General features: G+C 44.8%; 2 protein-coding genes across 2 annotated transcripts in view; one reads left to right on the top strand and one right to left on the bottom strand.

The window, feature by feature from the left end:
- Positions 1 to 15,882, bottom strand: part of esyt1a (extended synaptotagmin-like protein 1a) — a 349,848-nt gene that overhangs the window by 138,772 nt on the left and 195,194 nt on the right. The gene's annotated exons all lie outside the window — the stretch shown is intronic.
- Positions 1 to 15,882, top strand: part of lrp1ab (low density lipoprotein receptor-related protein 1Ab) — a 197,559-nt gene that overhangs the window by 98,764 nt on the left and 82,913 nt on the right. The window contains exons 16-26 of the mRNA XM_084069511.1: positions 537 to 677; positions 1,736 to 1,861; positions 3,138 to 3,254; positions 3,411 to 3,491; positions 4,141 to 4,308; positions 6,467 to 6,649; positions 7,668 to 7,865; positions 8,971 to 9,216; positions 10,881 to 11,078; positions 15,113 to 15,317; positions 15,873 to 15,882. The exon at positions 15,873 to 15,882 is cut by the window's right edge and continues 155 nt beyond it. Coding sequence (XP_083925637.1) covers positions 537 to 677; positions 1,736 to 1,861; positions 3,138 to 3,254; positions 3,411 to 3,491; positions 4,141 to 4,308; positions 6,467 to 6,649; positions 7,668 to 7,865; positions 8,971 to 9,216; positions 10,881 to 11,078; positions 15,113 to 15,317; positions 15,873 to 15,882 — 1,673 coding nt within the window. The remainder of the gene's footprint in view (positions 1 to 536; positions 678 to 1,735; positions 1,862 to 3,137; positions 3,255 to 3,410; positions 3,492 to 4,140; positions 4,309 to 6,466; positions 6,650 to 7,667; positions 7,866 to 8,970; positions 9,217 to 10,880; positions 11,079 to 15,112; positions 15,318 to 15,872) is intronic.

Here is a 15,882-nt window from a genome sequence, read left to right as displayed (position 1 = left end):
GTACAAGTACTAAAATATTTGAAAATAGCAGATCTACAAGCTCACAACGCGTCGCATCGCGACGCGTTGTGAGCTTGTAGATCGGCTATTTTCAAATAGCCTAGGTAGAAAATAGGGCTAAAGTGGTTAATGTTTGTTTTATAATATAATCATTTATATCTACTAATTAACTAGTAACTAAAGTTTTCAAATAATTGTAGTGGAGTAAAAGTACAATATTTGCCTCTGAGATGTAGTGGAGTAGAAGTAAAAGTATTGGAAATTGGAAATACTCAAGTAAAGTACAAATACCTCAAAATGTTACTTAAGTACAGTACTTAAGTAAATTTACTTAGTTACTCCACCACTGAGCTGGGGGAAAAAGGTTCCAAGAACCTTTGTTGCACCAATATTGTTAAAGCCGTGAAAGGGGACAAAAGATGACCTATGCTGCACCACAAAGCTTTACTGTGTTCTACTGCTCAGGGACAGTCTCAGTAAACCCTCCTGTCTCTCCACTTACTGTACCTCTTCTTCTTCTCCTCCTCCTCCTCCAGCAAACCCTTCCTATGTGCCTCCGCCCCAATGCCAGCCTCTGGAGTTCGCCTGCAAGAACAACCGCTGCATCCAAGAGCGCTGGAAGTGCGACGGGGACAACGACTGTCTGGACAACAGCGACGAAGCCCCCGATCTCTGCCGTGAGTGTGTGTGTGTGTGTGTGTGTGTGTGTGTGTGCCCCGTCATCATCATCGCCATGGTTACACCAGCAACACGGGAGGATAAACACGCTCTGTTTCAGATCGCAGGCTAAGGAGAGATGACAGGAGTGCTAACTGCACTTTCCAAGATTTGTCTCTTTCCATGCGGTGTGATGATGCCAGTACTCCACTGGCCGTGTTTGCTCTTCATTAAGGAGATAGTGAACTCCAGATACTTCCATTCATTGATGTCACATCTCTAGAGGGTTCATAAACTTAATTTTCACCGGATAAATGGCACGATATCAAATGTTGAATATTATTAATCCTTTAAGACCTGGAATGCATCTGTGTCACTTTTTAATTTGAGCTAAAAAAGCATTATTTTACACTTTGGCTTAAAGATAGCAGATATACAAGCTCATAGCGTGGCACTGAGTGCCGTGCTATGAGCTTGTAGATCTGCTATTTAAAAAAAATCTTGACCATTTGTGCAAATCTTTGAGTATATATATATTTTTTAAAGCGAACATTTTTAACTCAAATTTTTGCTTCTGGGGATTCTACAAAATGTATTGTAAATCCTACAGTTTTTTTGAAAAACGTATGTTTCTATATCAGTGGTTCTGAAAGTTTTTCATGTCAAGGACCCCCAAAATGATATGTATTTTGCCCACGGACAAAATATTTTGTGCCAGGGACCCCCAGAAGCAAGGATTTGAGTCAAAAATATTCCCTTTAAAAAAATAATATATTCAAATATTTTCACAAATGTTCACGATCTTTCTAAAAATAGCAGATCTACAAGTTCATAGCTATGAGCTTGTAGATCTGCTATTTTTGAATAGCCAAAGAAATCTAAAAATGACATGACAGACGCGTTCCCGGTCTTAATGGGTTAAGACAAAACACAGTTGTCATGGTGTTACACTAGCCCAACAAGGCTAAATACTCTCAATGTGCCGTGTACACACGGCTTGGGCGCGTGCCATTCCCTTCATCTTCACAGCTCTTCTCTATCACTTCCTGTACTTTGTGTTTTTCCCTTTGCTCTCCAGACCAGCACACTTGCCCAACCGACCGTTTCAAATGCCAGAACAACCGCTGTATTCCTGTGCGCTGGCTGTGTGATGGTGATAATGACTGTGGCAACGATGAGGATGAATCCAACACTACTTGCTCTGGTAAGCACGCACGGACACACACACGAACGCACGCACGCACGCACGCACGCACGCACGCACGCACGCACGCACGCACGCACGCACGCACGCACGCACGCACGCACGCACGCACGCACACACACACACACACACACACACACACACACACACACACACACACACACAGTAACTAAGTACATTTACTCAAGTACTGTACTTAAGTACAATTTTTAGGTATTTGTACTTTACTTGACTATGTCCAATTTCCAATACTTTTGCTTCTACTCCACTACATCTCGGATCCAAATATTGTACTTTTACTGCACTACATTTATTTGAAAACTTTAGTTACTGGTTACTTTGTAGATTTTGATTATTATTACAAAACCTACATTAGCCCTGTTTACTCTCAACGCGTCTCAAATTATTGTCTCCGCCAGGCCGAAAGGCATGGCGAGAGAGTATGTTTTACCCCCTGTCCGTCCGTGTGTGTCCGTGTGTCCTGTCCGTGTGTTAGCAGCTAATCTTCGGCACTGCTGGCCCGGTCGCTGCGAAACTGTGCACACACACTCCCTGGATGCCAATTCAGAACCTCTGCCTCAAATTTTTCACATGGGCCTGTTATAGACGGATTTCCGCGCGACGTCATCACAGAGCAGAATGCGCAATCTGCGCATGCCTGGGGGAAAGGCGCGTTCGAAAATACAGCCCTGAGCGGCAGTGAGCGCACTGGCCAATACAAACTAATAGGCGAGTGTGCTCCGGTGCGTAATTTCCAAACGCACCCATAGGCTTACCCCCTCCTCTGCGCGGTCATATCCTCTCAATGTTTACAAACATGAAACCCGTCTATAGCGCCACCTGGAAGCCGATTTGTGCAAACCCTTTTTTTAAATATTACTCCTATAGATTTTATCCAAACGTCATGCAAATCGGTACGCAGTATCTCTATAGTCATGTGATCAACACGGATCTGTCCGATTTCCCATATTCCATCCTCATTGGCTAAGGTTGGCTTCCAAAATGTACAGGATTGGTCCGCTTTGAACAAAATGCCTCAAATCAGGAACGCAGCTTGCGATTTCCGTGAAATTTCACAAACACATTCCCACTAGGCCAAGGAAGAAATGCCACCCTTTTGGCCCCGTAATAATAATCATAATTTTTAAAAAAGGGGATATTTACTTGCATGTGTGACTGTATGTGTGAATGGGTGAATGAATATGAAGTACATTGTAAAGCGCGTTGGAGAAAGGCGCCATCTAAATGAGGTCCATTTACCATTATTTCCCTGCAGCTCGGACGTGCCCACCCAACCAGTATCCCTGCGCCAGCGGGCGCTGCATCCCCATCTCCTGGACCTGTGACCTGGACGACGACTGCGGAGACCGCTCTGATGAACCAGACTCCTGTGGTGGGTCTTTTATACCGCCTCTATCCCTGTGTGCTCTCTAGCTTTGTCTCTGCCTGTAGTTTGGTTTAGGTTTGAAACGACGATGGCTAAAATGTGCTACCATGTTATTTTTAAGAATAATTTGTCAAACCCCCCTTTCACCCCCCCTCCCCCCAGCTTACCCAACCTGCTTCCCACTGACCCAATTCACCTGTGCCAACGGTCGCTGCATCAATGTCAACTGGCGCTGTGATAATGGTGAGTAAGACCTTCATCAATCTGTCTGAATGGGGGATAGAATAGCCAACAGCAATTTCACCAATTTAGACCTGGAACTCATCTGTGTCACTTTTTCATTTGAGCAAAAAAAAAAGCATTATTTTACACCTTGGCTATTCAAAAATAGCAGATCTACAAGCTCGTAGCGCGGCACCGAGTGCCGCGCTACGAGCTTGTAGATCTGCTATTTTTGAGAAATCGTGAAAATGTGTGCAAATCTTTGAATATATAATTGTTTAAAGCGAACATTTTTAACTCTATTCTTTGCTTCTGGGGGGTCCCTGGAACAAAATATTTTGAGATGGGGGGTCGGCGGCCAAATACATGTCATTTTGGGGGTCCTTGATATGAAAAAGTTTGAGAACCACTGATATAGAAACATACGTTTTTCAGAAAACCGTTTTTGGCATTTTGCCAGAATCGGAACCTCAGGCCTCAATGGGTTAACTTTGTGTGTGTGTGTGTGTGTGTGTGTGTGTGTGTGTGTGTGTGTGTGTGTGTGTGTGTGTGTGTGTGTGTGTGTGTGTGTGTGTGTGTGTGTGTGTGTGTGTGTGTGTGTGTGTGTGTGTGTGTGTGTGTGTGTGTGTGTGTGTGTGTGTGTGTGCGTGCGTGTGTGCTTGACATTCAGACAACGACTGTGGGGACAACAGTGACGAGGCGGGCTGCAGCCACTCCTGCTCCAGCGTCCAGTTCAAGTGCAACAGCGGCCGCTGCATCCCCGAGTACTGGACGTGTGACGGCGACAACGACTGCGGAGACTACAGCGACGAGACGCACGCCAACTGTACCAACCAGGGTGAGGAACGGGGGGGGGGGGGGGCGCCAACACATGCTGTGCCCGCCGGTCCCAGACCGACAGACTGTCAAGCAGGGTTGCCAGATCTGCTTATTATTTTGTGAGCTTGTAGATCGGCTATTTTCAAATAGCTGATGTATATGTTAAAGTGCTCATGTGGGCCATAGACCATATTCACACGGCGGCCATATTGGAATTTAACATTGAAAGTGCCGCCACCCGGGGTGGCTACTTTCATTGACTTCATAGAAACATGGCCGCCGTGTGAATATGGTCTATAGTCGCTTCTTTTGGGCTGCTTTTCCTAGACCTGGTTGCTTGATTCACTCACAGAATCTGGCAACACTGCGGTCAAGTCAATGCGTTTATTCTAGCGCTAGTGTTGTCTCGTTTCTCTCTCCAACGTGCATGCAGATAAATTACATTCCCTCACAAAGATGACTGTTAACGGCGCGTTCGACACCGCATCGCACTTTCGGTGGCTTGCGCCTCGTCACGGTGTTCTGGCCTGCATTGTGTATCATCATCATCATCACTGTGTTTACGTGCTGTAGAGAGAAGTTGTCACAACGAATACCGGCTCCAGTCCGCTACAGGGGCCTCGTTTTCCCTACCGCATACCTAACCTCCGCCTGCCGCGCTCATAGAACCTCCAGCTGCCACTTACAGAACACATCTTCTACGTTGTTGCTGCACTCAGGACGTGTTTACTCTCTGCGGCCGGCTTAAAGATTTGAGCCTTGTTTCCAAACAAAAGCCACACTCGCACAATGCGCCTCTTCATTTTGGCTCGCACAAGCTGCTGCAGATGTTTTTGCTGCAGCAGCGATGGGAGTTTTCTTCGCGTCGACGGAGGAGTAAAATGGCTGGAGGTTTTGTTTTTTTGGCGCGGGGCTTGTCGTAGGAAGTGTGGGTTAACCAGGCCGCGGTACTGACTTGAGACGGAGCGTTTGGCTGTGGCCACGCTGCTGCGTTGGGTCAGGTCAGGCCAGGCGTGTAGTACTGTAGGCTGTCTCACGAGAATCTTCAGTTAAAGGCGTCTCCTTATTCCCTCTCAAACGGCACTCCTTCCTCTGCTGCTCTTGTTGAGGAACTAATAGCTTGGCAGTTGTCCTGATGACCCTGGTGTGTGTTTTGAAGTGCAAACGTGTGTGCGCGTGCGTGCGTGCGTGTGTGTGTGTGTGTGTGCGTGCCTGTGTGCGTGGATATGTCCTGGTGAGGTAGGTGCCACTTCATTTGGATTGATTCTAAACCCATTCCTGTTGAGTCACAGCATGCTGCACTTGAACCTGCTGGTCTAATGAGCAGTCTGTGTGTGTGTGTGTGTGTGTGTGTGTGTGTGTGTGTGTGTGTGGTTACACTGTGGGCCTTCCTTCTGGAAGTCATTAGTTGTGGAAGGAAAAGCAATACTATTGCCTTTCCTCCCACATATTGTGTTCAGCGCGGAAAAGGTCCCAGACCCGCTTCCTGCTCAGCTGTGCCCAGCGCTCACCTTTGCCATGAAGGGATGTCATTATTACTACGTCTTTTAACCCTTTGAGACCTGAAGCCGATTCTACGTGTCTCCTAAATCCCAACAGTTTTCTGAAAAACCTATGTTTCTATATCAGTGGTGCTCAAACGTTTTCATGTCAAGGACCCCCAAAATGATATGTATTTGGCCGCGGACCCCCATCAAAATATTTTGTTCCAGGGACCCCCAGAAGCAAAGATTTGAGTTAAAAATGTTCGCTTTAAAAATATATATATTCAAAGATTTGCACACACTTTCACGATTTTTCAAAAATAGCAGATCTACAAGCTCGTAGCACGGCACTCGGTGCCGTGCTATGAGCTTGTATATCTGCTATTTTTGAATAGTCCAAAGTGTAAAATAATGCTTTTTAGCTCAAATCTAAAAATGACACAGTTCCAGGTCTTAATGGGTTAAGAGCAGCCTTTAATCTGACCGTGACATCAATCAATGTAGCGTGGGAGGACATCCTGGCCTTATGTCAGCAACCCTGTTATTCCTTCTCAGTTAAAGTCCCTGGTGTTTATGGACCCTTGCGCGGGGTCCACGTGGAGTTTCTCATAGACTGGAACTGTGTTCTTCTGCACCTCTGCTATTTTGCTAAACCATCATAACACACTTCCCTTCCTGTTTTCTGGTGCACAGCCACGCGCCCCCCAGGCGGCTGCCATGTAGACGAGTTCCAGTGCCGGATGGACGGCCTCTGCATTCCCATGCGTTGGCGCTGTGACGGAGACACGGACTGCATGGACCTGAGCGACGAGAACAACTGCGAAGGCGTCACGCACATGTGCGACCCGGCGGTGAAGTTCAGCTGCCGAGACTCCGGTGAGGACATCCTCCTCGTCCAGTCAATCTGCCGGGGGGGAGGAGGTTTAAGGGTCTGTTAAGGGCCTGTTTAACAGCGCAGGCCAGGGAACTTCCCGGATTATAATGTTGTCCTGTTGGGACTAGACCGTCTGTAGCCAGATGATCGGACTCATCGGAGATCTCCACCTAATTGATACGTCTGGTGACATCTAAATTCACTGTAGTTTGCCTACGCAAGACCAGTTTACACACACATTTACATTCAATTCAATTCAATTCAAAGGGCTTTATTGGCATGAGAAAACATACGTTTACATTGCCAAAGCAGAAAGCACAATACAACAATACAGCAATACAATCAAATAAAAAAATATGTACATTTGAAAGCCATAATCTTCAATAGATCAATTTCTATGTACCAAGATCACTGGGTGCAGGTATAGTGTAGGAATATACACAATGATTAGTCTTTAGGGTGGTTGTGTTCCGTTTGATATCCTTCTCCTATCACAGCAACTCATGAATCTTGCTGCTGTGTTTGCACATTGTTGTACTTCGCCCAGCAGATATGGGAGTTTTTTGTCATTGGTCACGTTTTCAAAATCTCTGTGTGTGGTAGTAATCTGTGGGAAGTATGTGTCTCTGATGTCTTGGTACAATGCATTCAAAGGACCGCAATTGAAATAGAATCTCAAGCTTTATTGTGTTTTAGCCTTTTGACAGATATATATGTTATATATATGTTTATACAAATATATGTTCATCTACTGCATATTAATTTTTGTCAACAAAAGAAAAGGGGGGGGGGGAGGATATAGATATAGGGGGGTAGGGACATATAGAGTTGTGGGTAGGTATCCACATAAATGGAAAAGATAATTGGTTTTGACCTTCATGGTGGATGGATAGGATTGATTTCCCTCGAGAGCAGAAAAACCTGATTATATACAGTAGTGCTATGCACACTGCAATTGCAATGATCTTATTGAGAAGGGATGCATGTTGAAGGTCGATGATGTGTATGATGTCCCCTCAGCCCGCTGTATCAGCAAGGCCTGGGTGTGCGACGGAGACAGCGATTGCGAGGACAACTCGGACGAGGACAACTGCGAGGCGCTGGTGTGCAAACTGTCCCACCACGTCTGTGCCACCAACGACTCCATCTGTCTGCCCGCCGAGAAGCTCTGCGACGGCACGGACGACTGCCCCGACGGCTCGGACGAGAAACTCTGTGGTAAAAACACTACTGTAGTCTAAAAAAATCATTTGTTCTTAAACTTTTTCATGTCAAGGACCCTCAAAATGATATGTATTTGGCTGCGGACCCCCCATCTCAAAAATATTTTGTGCCAGGGATTTTTCAAAAATAGCAGATCTACAAGCTCATAGTGCGGCACTCGGTGCCGCGCTATGAGCTTGTAGATCTGCTATTTTTGAGCTTGTAGATCTGCTATTTTTGAATAGCCAAAGTATAAAACTTTTCAATTATTTTCAATTCCAAGAACCCTCAGTTTGTTATCCATTTAATATGATGGTTTTACCCCAATCTACAATACATTGTAAAATCCTCTGTGTTAATTGATATCAGAGTGTGTACAAAATGGAACGCTCTTTGAGCCACAGACTCCTAAGGGTTCATTTGGTTCCTATTAACCATCAATCATTTAGCTGGGGACCCCCTGGAAGCCACCCAAGGACCACTGGGGGATCCCGAACCTCACGTTCGAGAACCAGTGGTCTAAATCATACACAACAAGCTATGTTTTCTTATTTGCATCTCTCAAGGCCATACACAGACATCGAGGCTGTTTGGGGAATTAGAAGGACACAAGCAAGACACCGCTAACTGCTTTCCGGGTGCTGTATTAATAGTGCCCGCTGCTCCTAATATATATTTTTTAACTAATTTTTTATTGGAAAAGGATTTCAAGAGACAAACAAACACACAAGGATACAAACATTAAAAGGAAAACAAAAAAACACAAGACAAGGCAAAAGGGCTGCATTCTACAATTGCTACAGTTATTACTTTAGTACAAAGTGTTTTTTTTATATATACATTGTCCATGGGCTGAAGGAAGAAAGTCCACTTTTGCCATTTTTTGTGTAACTTGTCCTCTTGTAGTCTTGAGTATGAATGTTAGTTTTTCCATAGTGTGTATTTCTCCTATAATGTCCATAAAATGTTCTTTGGTGTCCTGTTGGTACCAGCGACGTGTGCTCGCTTTCTTGCTTGCGCTGCTGCTCCTAATATTTAGGATGGGACAGAGGGCAAAATATTTCACATTATGTGCAAAATAAAAAACCTTTTCCCATGCCACTCTCTTCCTGTCCAACAGACCTGTGTTCATTGGATAACGGCGGTTGTAGCCACAACTGTAGCATCATCCCCGGCGAGGGGTTCATGTGCTCCTGCCCCCTGGGCATGGAGCTGGGAACCGACAACAAGACCTGTCAGATCAGTGACTTCTGCGCCAAACACCTCAAGTGTAGCCAGAAGTGCAAACAAGAGAAATCCATCGTCAAGTGTTCCTGCTACGAGGGCTGGGAGCTGGAGGCCGACATGGAGAGCTGCAAGAGCACCGGTGAGGAGACTGAGACACTGGGGAGCCGGGACATTAATTTAACCCATTCAATCCGGGGACGCATCTGTGTCATTTTAAGATTTCTTTGGCTATTCAGAAATAGCAGATATACAAGATTGTAGATACGCTATTTTTTGAGATTTTTTTTTAATATATATACATATTATTTGAATATATATATATATTTTTAGCGAACATTTCTAACTCAAATCTTTCCTTCTGTGGATTCTACAAATGTTTTCTAAATCCTAATCCTTTTGAAAAAACGTATGTTGCTATAATCAGTGGTATGGGTTCTCAAACCTTTTCATGTCCCCCAAGGACCCCCAAAATTATATGTATTTGGCCGCGGACCCCCATCTCAAAATATGTTGTTCCAGGGACCCCCCAGAAGCAAAGATTTGAGTTAAAAGATGTTCGCTTTAAATATATATATATATATATATTCAAAGATTTGCCAACATTTTCAAGACGTTTCAAAAATAGCAGATCTACAAGCTCATAGCGCGCTATGAGCTTGTAGATCTGCTATTTTTGAATAGCCAAAGTATAAGATAATGGTTAAAGTGGTTACACAGATGCGTTCCCGGTTTTAATGGGTTTAAAAAGACAGACATGTATAGAGACGTTTTGGAAGTCAGTCGGAGAATTAAATGACAGTGTTCTTTCTTTCTTTCTTTCTCTTTTCCTTCCTTCGTCCATTCCTACATTAGGTTTTCAGTCTGTAACACAGGAATGTTATTATCTAGTTCACGGGGGTTGAAGGGACTTTAACTTTATTTCTGCCCAAAGACCCCTTAGCTGAGAGAGAGATGAAGCAGGGACCCCCACAACATATTGTATAAAATTGTGTCGCAGATTAAACTTTTTTCCTAGATTTCCTAGATAGCTGGATTCATGTTAATGTGTATTTTCAGATAGTTAACCTTTAAACCCTCAATATGTAGTCGACCTGACCGTTGGCTCTGTACTTGGTCCGCTCTTTTCCCCTCTACGCCGACTCTCCGAAAATAGCAGATCTACAAGCTCACAACGCCTCGCGGCGCGAGGCGTTGTGAGCTTGTAGATCTGCTATTTTCAGCTAATGTTCCCCCATCATCACACAAAAAAAGATTTGGCGGACCCCCTGTGGTAGCTCTGAGGACCACCCTGTTGAACACCCTAGTACAGTGGTTCTCAAACTTTTTCATGTCAAGGACCCCCAAATTGACACTTATTAGCTCGCGGACCCCCATATGAAAAGATATGCCAGGGACCCCCATAAGAGAAGATTTTTACGGCTCTAGCAGTGATTCTCAACCATTTTAATTTCAAGGACCCCCAGTTTGACATGCATTAGGGCTACAGACCCCCATTTAATGGCATTTATATCTCTGGGACCCCAATTTATATTGTAAAATCAATGTTAATTTAACTCTGAGAGTGTACAAATGGAACCAAATGGACCCTAACGGGTCCATTTGGTTCCATTTGTACACTCTCAGAGTTACAGACCCACAAGGGTCCATTTGGTTCCTATCCATCATTTAGCTGGGGACCCCCTGGAACCCCCTCAAGTACCCCTGGAACCACTTTGAGAACCAATGCCCTATTAGCACTTACAGCACTGTTCCTACAGCGTAAATCCATTCAACAGTGTCTTATCCTGCCGTTTTAACCATCAGATCCCTTCAAGCCTTTCATCATATTCTCCAACCGCCACGAGATCAGGAGAATCGAGCTCCATAAGGGGGAGTTCAGTGTGCTGGTGCCGGGCCTGAGGAACACCATCGCCCTGGACTTCCACCTCAACCAGAGCACGCTGTACTGGACAGACGTGGTGGAGGACAAGATCTACCGTGGGAAGCTGTCTGAAAATGGAGGTGAGACTGACTCCCCAGGAGAGCTGTACTGTAAACTAACCCTGTACCCCAAACCTTTATAGTAGTTTGTGAATGCAGATTTGGGACCTTTTTAACACATTGATTGCCAAGATATTAAAGGAGGAGTTCACCCAAAAAATTACTTATTTTCTATCAATTGCATAGCCTATGAATCCATGGATTTATTTTTGTTTTTGTGGCATTCCTAAGCCAATAATTTGATTCCCTTCTCCTACCGGCTAATGTATCCGGTAGGAGACACAAAGTAGATTATTTGTGTCTCCTACCGGATACACACCCGGTCATCAAATGATTGGCTTAGGAATGCCACAAAAGCAAAAATAAATCCATGAATTCAAGGCTTCATGGGGCATGCAATTGATAGAAAATAAGTCATTTTTTGGGTGAACTCCTCCTTTAAACATAGTTTTCTATCCCCTTGCCAGCGTAATTACCTCAATCCGATGATATTTGAAACGCCGTGGAACCGACATTTGTGTCCCAAAAAAACAAAAAAAAATAGTCCCCGTGGGTTGGCGGAGGTATCTGTGTATCCATAGGAACGACAACCTTCCAACGGCGATCTGCCATTTTGGGGCTACGGCCCGTTGAAAACGGGTGGTTTTCAATGCAAAAAAAAGAAACTGAGTTACAGCTGTCTTTCTGAAAATCCCATCGTTGGGATGAATGGATGTGACGTTTTTTGCGATGACGTCACATCCACATACTACTTCTCTGAGTGACGATCGATCATTCCAAAGCGTGTTAGGGTGCCCATTGTAGAATTTTCCCAAAAAAATGTTTTTTTTGGAAAGAACGCATCAATGCGATCTTGGCCATCAATGTGTTAAGCTCTCATTTCATATACTGTAATAACCGGCAGATGCTCGATGGTGTCCTTATGTTTAGAGGTACAGTAGATTTTAATTTGAATGGACTTTTCCATCAGAAAAAGACTACAATTGTTTGTTGTCATGGCTGATTGAAAGCAATTTTGTGTTCATTTCCGTTAAGCCGGTAGAGTATCTTCTCTCGCTAAACAACAAAAAATGTTTTATGAAAAATTATACGCGGTCAGAAGAATATGTGGCTGCGAGTTTAGACCCGGTTTTTAAGTCTTTCGAAGCGGGGGCCCCCCAAACAAACCCGCAGGTCTCTCTTTCACCAAAGACTGTTCCCAGCACAGCACTTAGGGGGCACACGGAAGGCTTTGTCTCTTCCTATTTGTCTCAGCGCTCGGTGTGCGTGACTGCATTCAGAAAAGACACATGGTGTGGGCGGCACAGACGGAGCAGGTCCACGTTTGTACCCAACGCTCTGTTGCCACCATAAAGAACAGCGACTCATAGATCAGCGCTCCTGCTGCTTCTCTTTGTAGACGTTTTTTGCCATCTTCTGAGCTGTGGGCAAACATGGGGGCCAAGGACTGCCAACTGCTGAACAAAGGCACTCGGAACCCCCCCCGCACGCACGCACGCACGCACGCACACACGCAAGCACGCACGCACGGGCGCACGCACGCACGCACACCACACACCACCCCCTCCAATGCTGCTCTAGTAGTGGCTCCAGCATTCCAATAAGCAAACTGTGAAGAGGGCCCATGCCTCTAATTACCAGTGGAAGGCCCTGTGAAGGCCTCGTCTGATCCTCCTCAGCCAGAGATGATCACACACACACACACACACACACACACACACACACACACACACAGTTAGTTTGCATGGGAGCCAGTTGTTTCTGGGAAATGAGAAATGGAGTGAGAGCGAGAGAAGCGAGAGAGAAAACATAAAAAAGTGATATACTGTACAGAGAGAGAGAGAGAGAGAGAGAGTGTAAGAAAAACAGGCTTGTTTTCTCAGAAGTGGGCTGGTTGAGTTGAGAAAGAGAGTGTTGGTAGAAACCACATTGACAGACCCGGCTGTGCGTGCCACGCTGTGACTGATTCCATAAGAGTAAAGAATTCTAAACAATCCAGTGTTGGGGGGGTTGGGGGGGCGGGGGGTTACAATGAAACATGTGTGCTAGCTGGGGGATTCATTTACAGTACTAGTGGTGCAAGTGACAGGAGGCCAGCGGCTGACAGACTGCATTAAAAACCCAAGTTGGTTCCAGTTAGAAATCGGCAATAATTAAATGGCACCAAAGTGCCACAGAATGTCACTTTCATTAAAGCTACAGTAGTTATTATTGCAGCACCCTGTAATGGGGTTGTCTTAACGCCTAGTTCAGACCAGAGATTTGAGACGAGACAAAACCTTGACACCTGAAGCCGATTCTACATGTCTCCTAAATCTCAACAGTTTTCTGTAAAACGTATGTTTCTACAGTATATCAGTGGTGCTCAAACTTTTTCATGTCAAGGACCCCAAAAATTATATGTATTTGGCCGTCGACCCCATCAAGATATATTGTTCCGGGGACCGCTAGAAGCAAAGATTTGAGTTAAAAATGTTCGCTTTAAAAATATATTGAAAGATTTGCACACATTTTCACGATTTTTCAAAAATAGCAGATCTACAAGCTCGTAGCGCGGCACTCGGTGCCGCGCTATGAGCTTGTATATCTACTATTTTTGAATAGCCGAAAGTGTAAAATAATGCTTTTTAGCTCAAATCTAAAAATGAGACAGTTCCAGGTCTCAATGGGTTAAGCCCAATTCATACTTCTGTATGTACGAGGGAAGGTCCCAAAATTGCCGACCTACTGTACAAGCTCGCAACACGTCATGGTTAGCGATAAATTATACACACAAAACACTGCGCTCTGCATTACCCTTTAGGATGAAATCACAGATATAGGATTCCCTCCCGTGCCTCCCCATGCTGTCTCTGCTTTCCTTCTACTGTATCTATCTCAATAAAGAAAAACTGTCTGGGGGAATGAGCTGCCCAGCGCTGCTTTTGTGGAAAAACTGAATAAAGTAAAACTAACCGTTGCTGTTTGAGCATTGAATACAGTGTGTACCAGGTTAACGCCCTCGCATCAGGCTTCATTCAGCACACAGTTTAAAGGTTCTATGACATTCATTTTCACTTTTTTAATTTTTTATGTTTTTTTGGGGGGTTTTATGACCTCAATTACACCTAAAAAATCTGAACTTTGAACATTCAGTGGATTTTCTGTGGTCTGGGGTTTTCTGAATAATTAGGCTGACAAGTAATCCGAGCTTGGCCCTTCGACAGTGAGGTCACAGCCGATTAATTCCGCCCACTCTCCTCCTCGCCCCTCCCCTCCCCTATCCTTTCCTTTGGGGGGGGGGGGTGGCGGAGCAGAGGCGATGATTAACACATCAACCGCCAAGAACGTAGTCCTACAGTCCGTTAAATCCAACTGTTAAGCGCCGAGACCGTAGTGCTACGGTCCGGGTGCTTTTTCCTTTTTTTCAATTTTTTTCTTTTTTTTCAATTTTCTAGGGGGACCATTTTCAGTGTAACACCACCGGAAGTCGACCGGAAGTGCGATCCCGTTTTTTGTTTCCCGTCGGCCTCCATTCTAAGTAGCACACTAAAACCCTTATAAAACCTGTGTAGTTTTTCCTCCTCGCATTTCCCATGTTAACATAAACGGTCAGAACTCAAACATGGCGGCTCCGTTTGACACGTGGTATGGCGTGGTATGGACTAATAGACGCAGGGACATGTGCACATTGTTTACAAACAGTCCATCGCGCATTCTAAAGGATTTTAACGGGGCCTATGGCGACTTGAAAAAAACAAAAAACAACAATAAAACCTTGGCACTGGTGAGTACATTATGAGATTAGCCCTTGGCGGTGGATGTGTTAACAGGCAAAATCCCTCACCAGCGACACCCGCAGGCAAAGATTTATTTTTTCATTGCAGTTGAAAAGGCTTTAGAAATGTGAGAGAAAAACACCTGCCATGGATCAATGGAGTGGAATTTTTTAATTAAAACTTTCTATACACGTTTGAAGGACCATGACAAAGACTTTTAATGTGTGGTAAAACTGAACGTCATGAAACCTTTAAGCTCAAAGACTCTCCGTTTTTCCTCTTGTTTCAAACCATCAGCTCTGACCAGCTTCGAGGTGGTGATCCAGTACGGGCTGGCCACGCCCGAGGGCCTGGCGGTGGACTGGATCGCAGGGAACATCTACTGGGTGGAGAGCAACCTGGACCAGATCGAGGTGGCCAAGCTAGACGGGACCATGAGGACCACCCTGCTGGCCGGAGAGGTGGAGCACCCCCGAGCCATCGCCCTGGACCCCCGTGATGGGTAAAATAATGAATTCTGTCTTTTAACCCATTAACTCATTCCCTGCCAAAAATGTAAAAAATATTTCCAATTACCAATTCTGCCAAGAACGTAAAAAACGTAATTTAAAAAAAATACGTTGTTTGAAAACGTCTTCCACGTTTTCAGGCTAAGGGGACCCCCTAGCTGGGAGAAAGATGAAGCAGGGACCCCCTCTATATTGTATCAAATTGTGTTTCAGATTAAAAAAAATGTTTTTACTTGGTCTGCTCTTTTTTTCCCTCTACACCAAACCTCTTTGCCCAAAAAATAGCCGATCTACAAGTTCACAACGCCTCGCAGATCTGCTATATTTTGGCTAAAGTTCTCCTCAGGATAGGGATGCTCGGGTTCAAGTGGTTGATGTAAAACATAAAAATCATATCACACAAAGATTTGGCGGCCCCCCTGTAGTAACTCTGAGGACCCCTGCTTTTGCCCAATGGAAAACCAAAAAAGGCAAGGCAAGCTGAGCTGGTACCATGCAGTGGAAACTTATCTCCATTCACATCCATTGTTTTGTGTTGTCGTTGGCAGTATTCTATTC

This window comes from Gymnoscopelus microlampas, assembly GCF_963454915.1.
Source record: "Gymnoscopelus microlampas genome assembly, chromosome: 10".
Taxonomy (NCBI): Eukaryota; Metazoa; Chordata; class Actinopteri; order Myctophiformes; family Myctophidae; genus Gymnoscopelus; species Gymnoscopelus microlampas.
The sequence above is the reverse complement of the archived record's forward strand: the minus strand, read 5'-3'. Positions and strand labels throughout refer to the sequence as shown.